This window comes from Phascolarctos cinereus, unplaced genomic scaffold (assembly GCF_003287225.1).
Source record: "Phascolarctos cinereus isolate Bilbo 61053 unplaced genomic scaffold, phaCin_HiC Scaffold_9;HRSCAF=440, whole genome shotgun sequence".
NCBI classification, from domain to species: domain Eukaryota; kingdom Metazoa; phylum Chordata; class Mammalia; order Diprotodontia; family Phascolarctidae; genus Phascolarctos; species Phascolarctos cinereus.
This window is the reverse complement of record NW_027556402.1, coordinates 117,007,783-117,023,562: the sequence shown is the minus strand read 5'-3', so window position 1 is coordinate 117,023,562 and position 15,780 is coordinate 117,007,783. Positions and strand designations below refer to the sequence as shown.

The following is a 15,780-nucleotide window of genomic DNA, read 5'->3' as shown; positions in this document are numbered from 1 at the left end:
TTACCTCTGGGGGAAGTTTATCTTCATTCGTCATAATTTCTTCTGAACTTTCATCAAAATCCTCCATTTCAACATCTTCATCCTGCAATTCTGCTTTCACTAAGGTGAGCAGCAGAAGACTCAAACACAGCCCAAAGCCTTGGAATTGCATATTGCTTATCTGTAAAATTAAGATCGAGTTGCCAATGTAACTATAACATATAAAGCTACCTTTACGGTTTTTACAAATAATGACTCAATCTTCCCCACTCCAACCCCTCCTTATTTTAGGGCAGCCCATTAGCAAAAGCATGTATGAAAACATTTGATTATCATGCTATGAATAAGTACAACTCTAAACCTCTAAGAAAACAGGGTCTACAGTGCACACATTCTTCCAAAATACAATGCTTCCCAGTCTCATGAAGTCTAAACTACAAGACTGTAAGAAAGAATGGTTGGTTAATTCAGTTGTCATAGAGTAACATACTGCAGAAATGGGTTAAAGAGGCTTCCTCTGTGCTCTTTTTTAAGAAATCAGAACTCACTCTTGACCTCAGAGAGCTAGCTATCTTGTAATGCATGCCTGGTGAGTCCACATAGAGAAATTAAGAAAAAGCCATTATCACTTTATTTTTTTTAAATGCATGTCATTATATTCCTGATGGGTCAGTAATGTTATCTGGGTGAATAAAGACATTTTAGTGAATTAAAAACAACATGTGTCAGTTGTTAGTAAAAAATGGGCCTTCAATTGATAAAAATGACTGTATTTAGAAAGACAGCCCCCAAAAAGATTCTATTCAGCAACAATGAGGTTCAGGTAAAGAATGCTATTAGTGCAAAAAGTTGTGCATCTGTAAATGTTTGCAAGTTGTCGATAACTAAATTTTTAAGGATAAATTTTTAAAGCTCTAAAGTGACCAAGTACATCTAAACTTAACTTCAACATTTTTTACTCTACCATCCATGTCATGACTATATATATAGTCATATTAGAGCACAGTGATTTGTTTGAACAACTCACCCATGACATACCTCACAGGTTGTGAAAAAAAGTGGTTTATAAACTTTAAAATGCTATAAGATAAGTTACATTACTTCACTGAGTGAAGTAGAGATGAGTATAGTGATAACAAAGAATATATTAACTTCTTTGGATCTCAATTTCTTCACCTGTAAAATGCCAGGTTTTATAAGATTCTATTATATGTAATGACATATGGCATTTTACTAAGTGTTTTTACATGCAATGTCTCATTTGATCCTGAAAACAACTCTATGAGACAGCAGCCCAGATAGGTATTATTTTCTTATTATGGATGATGATACCTATGTAGTAGTTAAGTGTCTTATCTCATGGGCTACAACCAGACACAAGGTCATGAAAAACCTACTCCATCACTTTTTCATAAGTCTACTTCTTTAATCTATTCTTATTCTACCTTGTTATTGCTGAAATTTTTAAGATACAGAAGAGGAAAAGGATTCAAACTTCTACCACAATATATTTTCACACCTTTTAGAAGCTTTTTTTAAAAACTCCAGGAGTCACGCAGATGTATCTAAAAATATTCATATACATTTCATTACTTTTAAAAGGCACATGCCCCCTGCAATTTAATCAAGAATCACTGTGTAGAAAGTACTGCTGGCTAACAATAAGTCTGACTATAACTAGGTCACGTAAAATCTACTTCAATGGAAGAGAGTATCCACACTGAGTTAGTAGACTATGATAAAAATACACCTCTACTAACACTATAATAAAATTTTTTTTTCTTTAATAATTCCCTTAAAGAACTTCCCATATATAAAAATGAAATTATGAAGTCTAGAATGAGGGACCTATGTGAGACTACACCCCCCCCCAAAAAAAGTGAACACCTTGGTTCTTCCTAATCCTGATTTCTTTTTAATGGAGGGGAAAAAAATAAACCCCTCAATACCCAGAATATTTCACGAGATGTTAAAAATAATCATTTGTAAGCAGAAGTTGGAAAATGTACTTTTCTGATTCTTAGCTTTAAAAACAGGTATGGTAATAAGTCAATGTAGGGAGTGACTAATTTGGAAGTTATATCTACTTTTCTTGAGTAAAATTCCCAACTTTGATTCAATTCAAAAGGAATTTATCAAGCACCTAGGCTAGGTACTAGGGATAAAGAACCATAAACAAAACTTATGGGCCTTTAGAATATTAGTGAGAGGCATGAAGCCATTTTAAAAAATTATTTTTATTGATTATTTTTCTCTTCACATTACAATCATTTCCCATTCTTCCAGAATAAGAAAAGTAAGCAAAAAATGCTATGGATTTTATCTAATATCAATATATATTATTCTCAATAGTCTTCCATGTCTCTGACATTAAAAAGGAAATATGTTTCATCACCTGTTCTCCAAATTTTTATCAATCATATTTGATGGAGTATTTTTTTTTACCATTCTGCTCTTCCTTCCAATTGCCTTCACTAATTTTATTTGTGCAAAATTTTTAAATTTCATATATTCAAAATCATTATATTTTAGTGAGCATGTTGCCTTTTCAGACCTATATACAAATGTGAGTTTAAATAAATGTTGGCAAATAGAGAATTCCTAATGGTAGAATACCAGATAACACAGTTAAAATACCACCTGGTTGAGAGTCAAATGACTTACCTATGCAAATTAAATCAAAGCAATGAATAGTCATTTAACAAGGTAGCAAACCATTCCTTCAGTCTAGTCTCTACCCTGCCAATTCTGAGGCCTCCTACTGTTATTATCTATCTAGTATTTTAGAATAATTGACTCTGCTGTTAGTAACTCCTGCCTTAAAAATTTTTTTAAATTTATTTTGCTAAATATTTCCTAATTACATGTAAAAGGATTTTAAACAATCTTCTTGTGTGTGTGTGTAAGGCAATTGAGGTTACACGACTTGCCCAGGGTCACACAGCTAGTGTTATGTGTCTGAGGCCACACTTGAATTCAGGTCCTCCTGACTCTAGGGCCGTGCTCTATCCATTGTGCCACCTAGCTGCCCCAACAATCATTTTTAAAAAAATTTGGGTTCTAAATTGTCTCCCTCCCATCCCTCTTCCCTCCTTGATGTGAGCAATTTTATATTGATTATTCATGTTGCCATGCAAAACATATTTCTATATTAGCCACGTTGCGAAAGAGAAAACAATGAAAACAAAGTAAAAAAAAGTAAAAGAAAAAGTATGCTCCAATCTGCATTCAGATTCCATCAGTTTTTTCTATGGAGGTGGATAGCATTTTTCATCATAAGTTCTTTAGAACTGTCTTGGAAAATCATTGTCTTGATCAGAGTACTAAATCTTTCACAGCTGATCATTGTAAAATGTTGCTGTTATAATGATGTTCTGCTGGTTCTGCTCATGTAATACTTTACAAGAGGTCATATATGTCTTGTCAGGTTTTTCTGAGACCATCCTGCTCATCATTCTTACAGCACAATAGCAGCACATCACAATCATATACCAAAACTTGTTCAGTCATTCCCCTGATAGGCATCCCCTCTGTTTCTGTTTCTTTGCCACTACAAAATGAGCTGCTATAAATAGTTTTGTGCAAATAGGTCTTTTCCCCTTTTCCTTAATCTCTTTAGGAAACAGACAGTAGTAGTATTTCTGGGTCAAAGGGTATGCTGTTTTATATCCCTTTGGGTATAGTTCTAAATTGTTCTCCAGAAAGGTTGGACTAGTTCACAACTCCACCAACAGTACACAACGTCCTAATTTTTTCCACATCCCCTTGAGTACCTGTCATTTTCCTTTTCTGTCATGTTAACCAGTCTGACAGGTATGAGATAGTATCTCAGAGTTCTTTTTAATTTGCATTTCTTTAATCAGCAGTGGTTTAAAGCACTTGCTTTCATGTGACTACAGATAGCTTTGATTTCTTCTTCTGAAAACTGCCTGTTCATAGCTGTTGTTCAATCAGTATAAATCCTATCTGGTCACAGCATATGATCTTTTTTATAGGTTGATGTAATCTCCTTGCTAGTATTTTATTTAAAATTTCTGCATCAATAATTATTAAGGAAATTGATCTATAGTTTTCTTTCTCTGTTTTTGCTCTCTCTGGTTTAAATATCAAAACCATATTTATGTCATAAAAGGAATATGGTAGTACTCTTTTATCTGTTTTTTTTTTCAAATAGTTTGTAAAGTACTGGGAGGGAATTAATTGTTCATTAAATGTTTGGCAGAATTCACTTGCAAATCAATTTTTTCCTTAGGAAGCTCACTGATGGCCTGTTCAATTCCTTTTTCTAAGATAGGATTATTTGTATTTCTTCTCTGTTAATCTGAGTTAATATTTTTGTGAATATTAATCAATTTCACTTAGATTTTCAGTTTTACTGGCATGTAAGTGGGCAAAATAACTACCAATAATTGCTTTAATTTCATCTTCATTGGTGGTACATTCACCCTTTTAATTTTTGATACCAGTAATACCAGACCATTTTTTTAAATAAAATTAATATTTATCTATGTTGATTTTTTTTTTCATAAAACCAGCATCTAGTTCAATGGCTTTTTCACTGTCAATTTTATTAATCTCTTCTTTAATTTTCAGGATTTCTATTTTTGGGGATTTAAATTTTGTTCTTTAGTTGTTTTTTTTTAGTTGCATGCCCAATTCATTTATCTGCTCTTTCTCTCCTTTAATGATGCATGTATTTAGACATATAAAATTTCCCTTACGTACTGCTTTGCCTGCACCCCACAAATTTTGGAATGTCTCATTGTTGTCCTCTTTAATGAAATTATTGATTGTTTCTATGATTTGTTCTTTGACCCACTCATTCCTTAGGGTTAGATTACATTTAGTTTCCAGTTAACTTTTATTTCTGCTTCCACAGCCCTTTATTAAATATAACTTTATTGCATTATGATCTGAAAGGGGTACATTTAACATTTTTGCTTTTCTGCATTTGGTTGTAAGGTTTTTATGCCCTAATACATGGTTAATTTTTGTGAAAATGCCAAGTACAGCTGAGAAAAAAGTATACTCCTTTCTACTGCCATTCAGTTTTCTCCAGAGGTCTATCATATCTAACTTTTCCAATCTTCTATTAATCTCCTTGACTCTTCTTATTTATTGTATTGTTAAATTTATCTAGCTCTGAGAGGAAAAAGTTGAGGTCTCCCACTAGTATAGTTTTACTGTCTATTTTTTCCTGTAATTCATTTTCCCTTAATAATTAGGATGTTATGCCATTTGGTGCATATATCTTTACTACTAATACTACTTCATTATCTATGCTTCCTTTGAGCAAGATACAGTTTCCCTGCTTATCCCTTTTAATTAGGTTTATTTTTGCTTTTGCTTTGTCTGAGATAATGACTGCTTTTTTTTTTACTTCAGCTAAAACAACAGATTCCGCTCCAGTTCCTGATTTTAACTGTGTGTGTGTCTCTCTGTTTCAAGTGTGTTTCTTGTAAACAACATATAGTTAGGTTCTGGTTTCTAATCCATTCTGCTATCTGTTTCTGTTTTATGAGTGAGTTCATCCCATTCACATTCACAATTATGATTACTAACTGTGCATTTCCCTTGACACCTTGACTCTAGGCTCTCCACACCTTCTACACAACTGCAAAAATAATCTTCCTAAAAACCAAGTAGTAACAACTAGCATTATCACTTCTCAGTTTAAGAACTTTTAGTGATTCTTGAATTACTTTAGGCTAAAATACAAATTCCTTAGTCACTGAAATCTACCTCCAAATTATCTTTACAACCTTAATTCACATTACTCCTCTAAGTAGATTTTATCTGGTCTTCCATCGATTTTATTTGGTCTTCCATCCCTGTGCATCTGCACAAATCATTCTGCATGGTTCAAATGCACTGGTTCCTCATCTTCATATTTTAAGAATACTTCTCTTCTTTAAACCCAGATCAAGTAATATCTTCCTGGTATAGTCTTCCTTTATAAACTCTCCCTGGATCAAAGTGTTCTCCCCCTCCTAAAATTTTCTTGGATCACTTTGTATGGGTCTCTCCTTTGTCTGCATCATTCCCTATCTGGTATTATTCTTGTGCATACATGATAACCACACCAGTAGAAAATAAGATTTTTGAGGCCAAGGACTATCATTCTTTTGTCTATTTCCAGTACCTAGCACAGTGCATGGCACAGTCACTTAAGAATCATTGTTGAATGATCTTGTTTATAACTGATGACATTTATTTACCAATTTATTCAGAGTGCTCTTCTTTTTGAAACCACATCCACAATAATTATTGGTTTGCTGATTTACCATAGGTGTTATTATTCAGGATGATTAAAATGATAACAACTACAAGAATTGTTTTTGGTTATTATTTAACACCTTCTAAGACTTTGGTATAGCAAATAATTGGGATATGAGAGACACTGCTAAAGTTCAACTTGCAAAATATTTCCATCTTTATTACTGCATTATAACCAAGAAGTCTCCCTTTTTGTTTTGTTAGGAATTAAGGTTGCCTAGAATTCCCTGAGGTGTTGAAACTGGAGGCAGGAGGGAGGGGCAAAACAGTGCAGAACAGCAGCTGTTTATTGAAGAAGGATGAAAAAAGCTTGATACACACTCACACATACAGCTTGCTAAGAAAACAAATGCAAACATTTGCAACTTTCCTAATGATTTTAGAAGGTAAATTTGTTATATTCAATAAAACAATGAACAAATATTTAAAATTTTCCACATTAAGCACACCATGTTTAAAATTTTCAAAGCAACTTATAACCTCAATGCAAATCCTTTCACAAGCACAGTAACAACTTGGAGTAAGGGCTCCTGCTTACCTATCAACAGCTAGCAGCTGCTAGACAAATAGTGAACATTTTTTCTAGCTACATCTAAGAGTGGAGGAAGTTTCAAGGACTTGTACAAACCAAATAAAAGCAGATGCTTGTCTTGGCTATCCTAGAAAAATGGAAAATGCCAACCTCTGGGTATCTGTCCATCCATTGTTCAGGACAACTGCTAAACAGCGATGTAGTACGTAGATAAATGAGTTATTATAAAAATAACATTAATGGCTAGCATTTATATGATACCTTAAAGTTTACAAACTGCTATATAATTATCTCATTTGATTCTCACAACAATCCTAGAAGAAAGGAACTATTATTATCCTCATTTTAAAGATGAGGAAACTGAAGCAGACAAACATTTAATGACTTACCTGGGGTCAAACAGCTAGTTAAGTGTCTAATACTTGGAAGCTTTTCCTTGGTTCTTTTATTATTGTGTGAAAACCAATGCAGCACTTTGGTTGTACACTGGGTACTCTTGATTTATATTACATGATTGACCCACCTCTTTTTCCACTCATATATATGTTTTCAATGAATGTCTTTTATGCCACTTCTCAAAACAAAAAAATCCTATCTAGAACAACCATATATCTCTCTCCATTATACTCAAGAATCATTTCCATTTTGATTCTTCTGACATCTACAGCAAGATAGCATCACCTGCAGAATATTAGTAATAAAAAGATAGGCATTTATAGAGGCTACCAGATCAGCATCATTGAAAAGTGCTATACAATCTCCCAACTGGCTAGTCCAGCCAAATCTCTTTTTCCTATTCAATTTGCAACAGAATATGATAAACTGAGGGGAAAAAAAGTTCTGGAATTTCTAAATATTTAGGAAAAAGTTACTGAAATACTTAGCGTAGCAAAGATTTTCAAAAAATTTCAAGCCAAAAATCTAATCAAGCAATATTTTTTAAAATTTTAATTAAAAATTTTTTTGGTTACATTTTGAGAGTTTCGAACTATCTCCCTTTCTCCCCCCCAACCCTGCACCATTAAAGGCCAACATTTGTCAAAGTTATATATACAAAACCATAAAATATATAGCTCCACATATCAGTTCTTTCTGTGAAAGTGGATCACATCTTCCTTTATAGGTCCATCTTGCTCAGAATAGCTTAGTCATTCAGTTACCCTTCAAACAGTACTGCTGTTAACTATATACAATGTCCTCTTGGTTCTGCTCGTTTCACTTCTCATTATTTCATACAATTCTTTCCATTTTTTCCTAAGATCAACCTGCTCATCATTTCTTACAGTACAGCAGTATTCCATGAAAAGCATATACTACAACTTATTCAGTCACCCCCCCAATTGATCAGCATCTCAATTTCAAGTTCTTTGCCACCACAAAGAGCGCTGCTATAAACATTTTAGAACATATAGATTCTTTTCCTTTTTCCCTGATGACCTTAGGAAACAGATCTAATAGTGGCATTGTTGGGTCAAAGAGTGTATACACAATTTTTTTTAACTGTTTGGGCATAATTCCAGATTGCTCTCCAAAATGGTTGGATCAGTTTACAATTCCACCAACAAAGAATTAGTGTACCAATTTTTCCACATCCTTTCCAGCATGTGTATTTGTCATTTTACCCTTCTATTATTTCAGCCCATTCAACAGGTATGAGATGATATCTCAAAGCTGTTTTCATTTGAATTTCTCTAATCAATAATGATTTAGAGCATTTTTATGTGACTACTGATAGCTCTGACTTCTTCCAAAAACTGTGTGTTCATATTCTTTGACCATTTATCAACTGGGGAATGACTCATATTCTTATAAATTTGACAAAGTTCTCTATATATTTGAGAGATGAGGCCCTTAATTGAGAAATTAAATACCCCCCCATTTTCTGCTTTCCTTCTAATCTTAGCCACATTGGTTTTATTTGTACAAAACCTTTTTTAATTTAATGTAATCAAAATTATCCATTTTACACCTCACAATGCTCTCTATCTCTTCTTTATTCATTCATTCTTCTCCTACCTGTAAATCAGGTAAGTAATACATTCCATGTTCTACTTTACCTATGATATCTCCCTTTATATATAGGCATGTATCCATTTTGACCTCATCTTGGTAAATGGCATAAGATATTGGTCTACTCTATACTTAGTTTCCACCGGACTGCTTTCCAGTTTTTTCCCAACAATTTTTACCAAATAGTGAATTCTTATCCTCAAAGCTTAAATCTTTACATTTATCATACTTAAGGTTACTATAATCATTTATTACTGTGTGCCGCATATCTATTTTTTTGCCAATATGATAGATTTTATAATTACCACCTTATAATACAGTTTAAAATCTGTACTGCTAAGTAATAAGGTTTTAATGGTATTATCTTGAATAATAAAAATTTGTAGCCAACATGGAAATATTTGTCTAAAACACTACAATGGATCTGTGATCTCATTTATGTGATTATTCCTTCAGTGCAAAGCACAATCCCCACATATGCCTTCTCATCTTTTGCAAAGGTCCATGTTCTTCTGTGGATCCTCCACAGGCAGTTTGTCCACCAAATGTAGGCACACATGCACATATATGCACATGTGTGTGTGTCTATACATCCACATGCACAAAGCATTCCTACAGGTCTTTTTAAAAAAAAATATTTTGAGGGTGCCAATGGAGGAACCTGACTGGGTCCATCTATTTGGCCCACTCACTTTTCTGATATTATAGTTCCTCAAAGTTAGCCATTTCTTTACTTAAAGAGGAGTTAAGAGTTCAGCACTAGAAATATGCTGCAGCTTACTTATATCTCCATTTTCAAGAAAACACTCAGACTAACCATCTTTTCATTTTTCTTCAGGCTGTATTCTTAACTCTCCAGACTTTCCCTACAGTGTTCCCCTTGCCCAACACTTGCTTCATCTTTCCCATCTCATTCCTACTCCCCAGCTTTTCAGCTTGTGTCCTAAGTCTTCTCTCACTAAAATATACGCCCCCGGGGGGGGGAAGAAGGCTTCTTTCTTTCTGCTTGTATTTATATTCCCAGAAATTAGCATAATATCTGGCACAAAGTAATCACTTAACAAATGGTTATTTACTTGATAAAGCTTTGAATAACCTACAACTTTGAATTCCTTGGAAAGTGTAGTATCCTATGCTCCCTAACCATAAGCCATCACCAAGACACCATTTTTGTTGAAAATATTGGCCTTTGTAGTGGGCATTTTTAGATTACTAAAACTTCCTCACACAATTTCCCAAATGCCATCTACTCTCTCTCTTCAATTTTTAGCCCGATTCATTCATGTGTAATGTTTGTCCCAATTATAGGTAGTAACATACTAAGTAACATACTAACTCAATGGACTAGTCACTACATATCTTAATCCAAACAAGAGACATTTTCCATACATTTAGCTTTTCCTAACTAAAGAGATTAGACTACTCTAAAATAATCATGATTCTCACTGAAGATATTCTGTAATGTTTGGGGATCTGATGCCCCCAATATCAGAGTATCTGGAGGATCTTGCTACCCTTAAGGAACGCCTCTTTCAACTCAGACTTTAGAGGAAGTCATCCTTCACAACTGGAACAAACAAATCTGTTAAGCCTAATTTGTCCTGTTTTATTACTTGTTTTACATTAAAAAGGATTCATTTTAATTACCTTTATGGTTGCATCTGTAATTAATAAACAATAAGCCAGCAGAATCATGTATTCTACCTTTCAGTCAGTTGTGTGATTGTAAAGACAGAGTAAGAAGAGAATCACATGAAAAACTTATTTGTCCTCAATTCTTATTTCACTGAGGACACAACCAATATGAAACTACATTATTTTCACAAAGATTTTATAAGGACTGGTGGCTGTCTGAAAAGGAAGCAGACTACCTAGGGGCATCATACCTACCACAACAAAATCCTGAAGTTTGTACCAAATAGAATAATGATCAAGAACTCTAGTTAAAATTCAGTTTAAAAAATCTAGTAAAAAAAAAAACCACAATAAGTGACTTCTTCCACCCAAGAACTGGACAAAACATTTGGCAGAAGTACCCACCTGCTTTATCACCAATTATTTGACAGTATTGTTCTTCAAGGACAGTAAAACCACCATACTTGGACCCTAACATGACAGTCCTAGATGCACTGACCAGAGAGGCAGAAATGGAACTAAAGAAAACAAAACAAAAAAAAAAAAAGAAAACAAAAACATGAAAAGCAGCCAGGATAGAATACCTGGATGGATGATGGATGGATGCACACATACACATACAGAAATATGTTTATATTTACATATGAGATCCATACTGGAGATGACACAATTGTGAAGACTTTGAAGAATCAATACACAAGGTATCAGAAAGTAGGGGAGATAATGAAAGTGTGGATAAGATTTCGGACTTCATTACTGAGAAATGGCGACTACAAGATCATCAATAACTATCCTCCCATTTATAAAAACTTTTTATGACAATCATATAAAGATGAAATAAGGACAACTTCAATGAGAATACTAGTATAGAACAAGTAGACTTTAACAACAAACTATTATTACATTTCACAACTGAATGAAAAATTTGGAAACTATCTCACTGGGCTTATTATTATTACTTTTTGGTCATGAAGAAGTATTTGATTAAGCAGAGCAAAATGCTACCTTACAGGCTTTAAAAAAAAAAAAGACTAGCCAACATGATAAAACAGGAAAATGATAAATGTTGGAGAAGGTGTAGGAAAATTGGAACACTAAAACATTGCTGGTGGAGTTGTGAAATGATCCAACCTTTTGGGAGAGCAATTTGGAACTATGCCCAAAGGGCTATAAAAATATCCATACCCTTTGACCGAGCAATACCACTTGTAAGGGCTGTATCCCAAAGAGATCATACAAATGGGAAAAGGAACCACATGTACACAAATATTTATAGCAGCTCTTTCGTGGTGGCAAAGAATTGGAAATTGAGAAGATGCCCATCAATTGGGGAATGGCTGAACAAGCTGTGGTATATGAATGTAATGGAATACTACTGTGCTATGAGAAACAATGAGTAGGCTGACTTCAGAAAAACCTGGAAAGATTTGTATGGTCTGATGCTGAGTGAAGTGAGCAGAACCAGGAGAACGTTGTACACAATAACAGCCACATTGTGCGATGACTAATATTGATAGACTTAACCCTTCTCAGCAATACAAGGATCTAAGACATCTCCAAAGGCCTCATGATGGAAAATGCTATCCACAAAGAAGAAAGAACTATGGAGTTTGAATGCTGATAGAAGGATACTACTTGCTATTTTTTTTCTTCTGTTGTGTTTTGTTTACTCTTTCTGGTGGTTCCTCCTATTGGCTCTAATTCTTACTTACAACATCACTAATGTGAAAATATGTTTAATAGGAATATATATGTATAGCCTATATCAAACTGCATGCTGTTTTGGGGAGAGAGGTGTGGAGGGAGAGGGAGAAAAATTTGAAGCTCAGAAGCTTATGGAAGTGATTGTTGATAATTCAAAATGAATTAATTTTTAAAAAAAGAACACGTCCCACCCATTCGCGTATAAAAATCAGTCTAGATTTCTTAAACCTGTTTGATGACCCTCTGATGGAAAATATCAAACAAATAACAAAGCAGGGAGCTTTATGTTTGCCAAAGTTGTTAAGCCTGTATGATGGAGGAAACTCAGTGTGCATAGCCTATATTGAAGGGAGTTTCTCGTGGATGGTGAGATCCTCCTGATGCTATTGTTTGTGGATGACTTTGTACTACTTTAAACAAGTCCTGGAACACCCCAGAACTCAGCGCCTCCCAAAAGAGATGTTATTAGTCACAAAATATGCATAGCTCAACGGATGAAGGGTATCTACTGCCCAGAATGTAACATGCATTTGGATGGCCAGCTTACTGCAGGTATACATACTGAAAGTTCAAATGGACAAGCTGGGCCCAGAGTTGAATAAAAGGGAAGGGGAGAGGGTGGCATGGCTTCAGGAAAATACCAAAATCCTTTAATAAAACCCAAGCTTCCCCTTTTAAAATAACAATACTCTTTCCAAAAGTCCATCTTTTTAATACCAACATTCTATCAGACCTAATATATGGTAGCAAAGCAAAAATACAACAGTATCCAAAAAAAATTTTTTTTAAATTATTAGAGGGCAATAGAAAGGAACATGGTAGGTGTGCACAAGCAGCAGCATATAACCAAAGAGGAACTTTGAAGAACAAGAACAAGACTGTTTCTTCTTTCACAACATGGCTAGCGTGGAAATATGTTTATACACGTATAAACTATATCAGATTGCTTGCCATCTTGAGGAGGGGGGTTAGGGGGGAAGGAGAAAAATTTTGAAAATCAAAATCTTATAAAAAATGAATGCTGAAAACTCTCTTTACATGTAATTGGAAAAGAATAAAACAAACAACAAGAACAAGAAAAGCAAGATAAAAACATTCTAGAAAAACAAGAAGGTTCCACTAATAGTGTCACAACATCAGTAGTGAGAGAGGGGAAGTCATGTGGCACGCTGGTGGACCCCTACTGGCAAACCTACAGACAGGATGAGTCACACAGGATGGGCAGGCATGGATCTGCATTATCAGAGGGAATTTAAAATCAATGAGACCACAGTTATATGAGAATTTCATCTTACTAGAATCAACTCAATGCTCTTAACTTTTCAAGATCTTTTTGGAACCTGATTTTCATTGTAGTTTGTGAGCTATCCCTTTTATCTTGTGTTACATGTTTATTGCCTGTCATCTTTTCTTAACTGAGATATCTTTTAATTTCATACATCAATGCTTGATTGGTTTATCCCTAGCATGGCTATCTTCACTTTTTATTTGGTCTGGCCCAGAGTCCCTTTGCAAATTTGTAGAAGCACCATTTCTACGTTTTTATATACCATTTTGAGCAATGTATCCAAACAACAGTTCTTGTATCACTGCTGATGAAAATAGCTCATTAGAGAAAATGCTGGCAAATTTATCAAGTTTTTCATCTGTCTCTGGTCTTCCCTGCCACCTGCATCTATGAATGTTCTTATGGTAATATAGCTAGTTAAACCCAAATGTCAACTCTTCTTTAGACACATTTTAATTTTTACTGCTTTTCATTATTTTGTAAGGATATAATGTTCTTAATTTCCTCCCATAATCCTCAACAGTATTTACAAATGAATCTGTATTCTTAAACCAGTCTTGTTCTTACTAGCTCTTTTTCTGGCAGAGATCAGATAAACTGACTAAGGCACAATCAAATTGTCTTAGTCTATTTTTCTCATTTTTTGGCAGGGAAGCATCATTTGAATAGATCAAATTAAGGGTAAACTACTACAATTGTTTACAGTGTTTTCTTCCCATCTTAAGCCTATTTTCTAATTTGATATTAATTTTTACCTTCACCCCAACTGATATGAAAAATAGTACACAAGCGGCTTATTTTGCTGACTTCCATATGTAGTCATTTTCTGTTGAAAATATGGTCTATTTTCTTTTTCATGAAGTTTTTCAGTGTACCTCATGTCCAGGGCCTTCCAACTCTCTTCTCAAAAATAGTTATAAAAATGTACCTCTCTTCATCTGAGAGGCACTGTCAGACATTACTCTTGTACTGTTTCTTTTTGCTAATTTCCTTTTTCTATCTTAAATTTTGTTACATGAAAAATTCAAGAGGATACAGGAAGAGAGAGGATCTATTCAAAATGAATATTATGTAAAAACAAAAGGCATCAGTTTTTTAAAAGATTGATTATGTATAAGGTTGTTTAGAGGCCCCCTTTTGTTAATCTATGTTTTCTACTTCATTCGTCTCTCAAACCCAAATCCACGTTCAACAATTTTTTATGCAACTCCTTTGAGCCCATTTTTAAAATCAAGTAACATCATCTACAAAATACATGCTGACTTGGTTTGCAGAATCTCATAAAATTCCTTATAAAGATTCTCTATCCAGTCATCCTTTGCAACAGATCATAGGATCACCGACTTAGAACTCAAAGGCACCTCAGAGGTTGTCTATTCTAGCTCCCTCATGTTAAAGAGAAACTGAGGCCTGAAGAGGTTGGGTAATTTGTTGTCTACATAACAACTACATATAGTTAACCAGGCCCTGACCAAAGAACCGGTAAGCAGAGGAGCCAGGATTGAAATTCAACTTTTCTAGCTCCAGATCCAGCCTTCTTTCCATGCCACACATTTATGTTACAATTACTTTCATAATGGCCTTTTTGAAGCTTACGCTCATCATGAGCAGTGCAAGGTGATATTACCAAATGTCTTATGAAATGATGTTCCTTATCTCTGAAAGCATTCATGGTGAAACCAATTTCATCAACTCCTCTGCTTATTTTTCTAAAGGAGAACCTATGAGCCATCTTAATATTTAGTGCAATTTCCTTTTGTCTTTTCCTGGTTTTATTTCATTGTCAAATTAAGTATTGATGTGGTTTGGAATTTCCAATAGTATAGTAATTTCCTGGCAAAGATCTTAAAACATTTATCACATACACAGTGGTAGAAAAGGAAGTTGACCATCTATAAATATTAACTTACATGTTAACCTTTATTAACAGAAATAGAAGGGAAAATGTAACATAGTTCCAAGAGCCATGATTTGCCCTGATTCACTGTTTACTACAGCCAAAGAATTCATCATCTAATAGCTAACCCAGTACTGACAAACCTCTCCCTGCTAAGTCTGACTTGCCCTCAGCAGACTTGGCTTCTCTCAAGGACTGTTCCCTATTCTCGTAGTAGGACTTAAGACCTGCCCAATCTTATACTCCAGTGGTATATAACCTTTCAGAACCTAGAGCTACCTCCATGACATAATTAAGTATCACAGTAGTATTTTATGGAAAATTCTCTAAAATAATAATTACAATAATCAAAAGCAGGTATCAAGATTATAAGGTTAAATACTGAGATTGTAGAGTTTGTAAAAAGAAAAAAATGCACTCTTCTTTATGCTATTCCTAATCCAAGTTATGGTAAAAATA

At 34.3% G+C, this 15,780-nt stretch overlaps 1 protein-coding gene across 1 annotated transcript in view; it reads right to left on the bottom strand.

Moving 5' to 3' along the window:
- CLGN (calmegin) overlaps positions 1–15,780 on the bottom strand; it is a 72,822-nt gene that overhangs the window by 48,834 nt on the left and 8,208 nt on the right. Inside the window, 1 exon segment of the mRNA XM_020989860.2 lies at positions 5–160. Coding sequence (XP_020845519.1) covers positions 5–151 — 147 coding nt within the window. The 5' untranslated portion in view covers positions 152–160.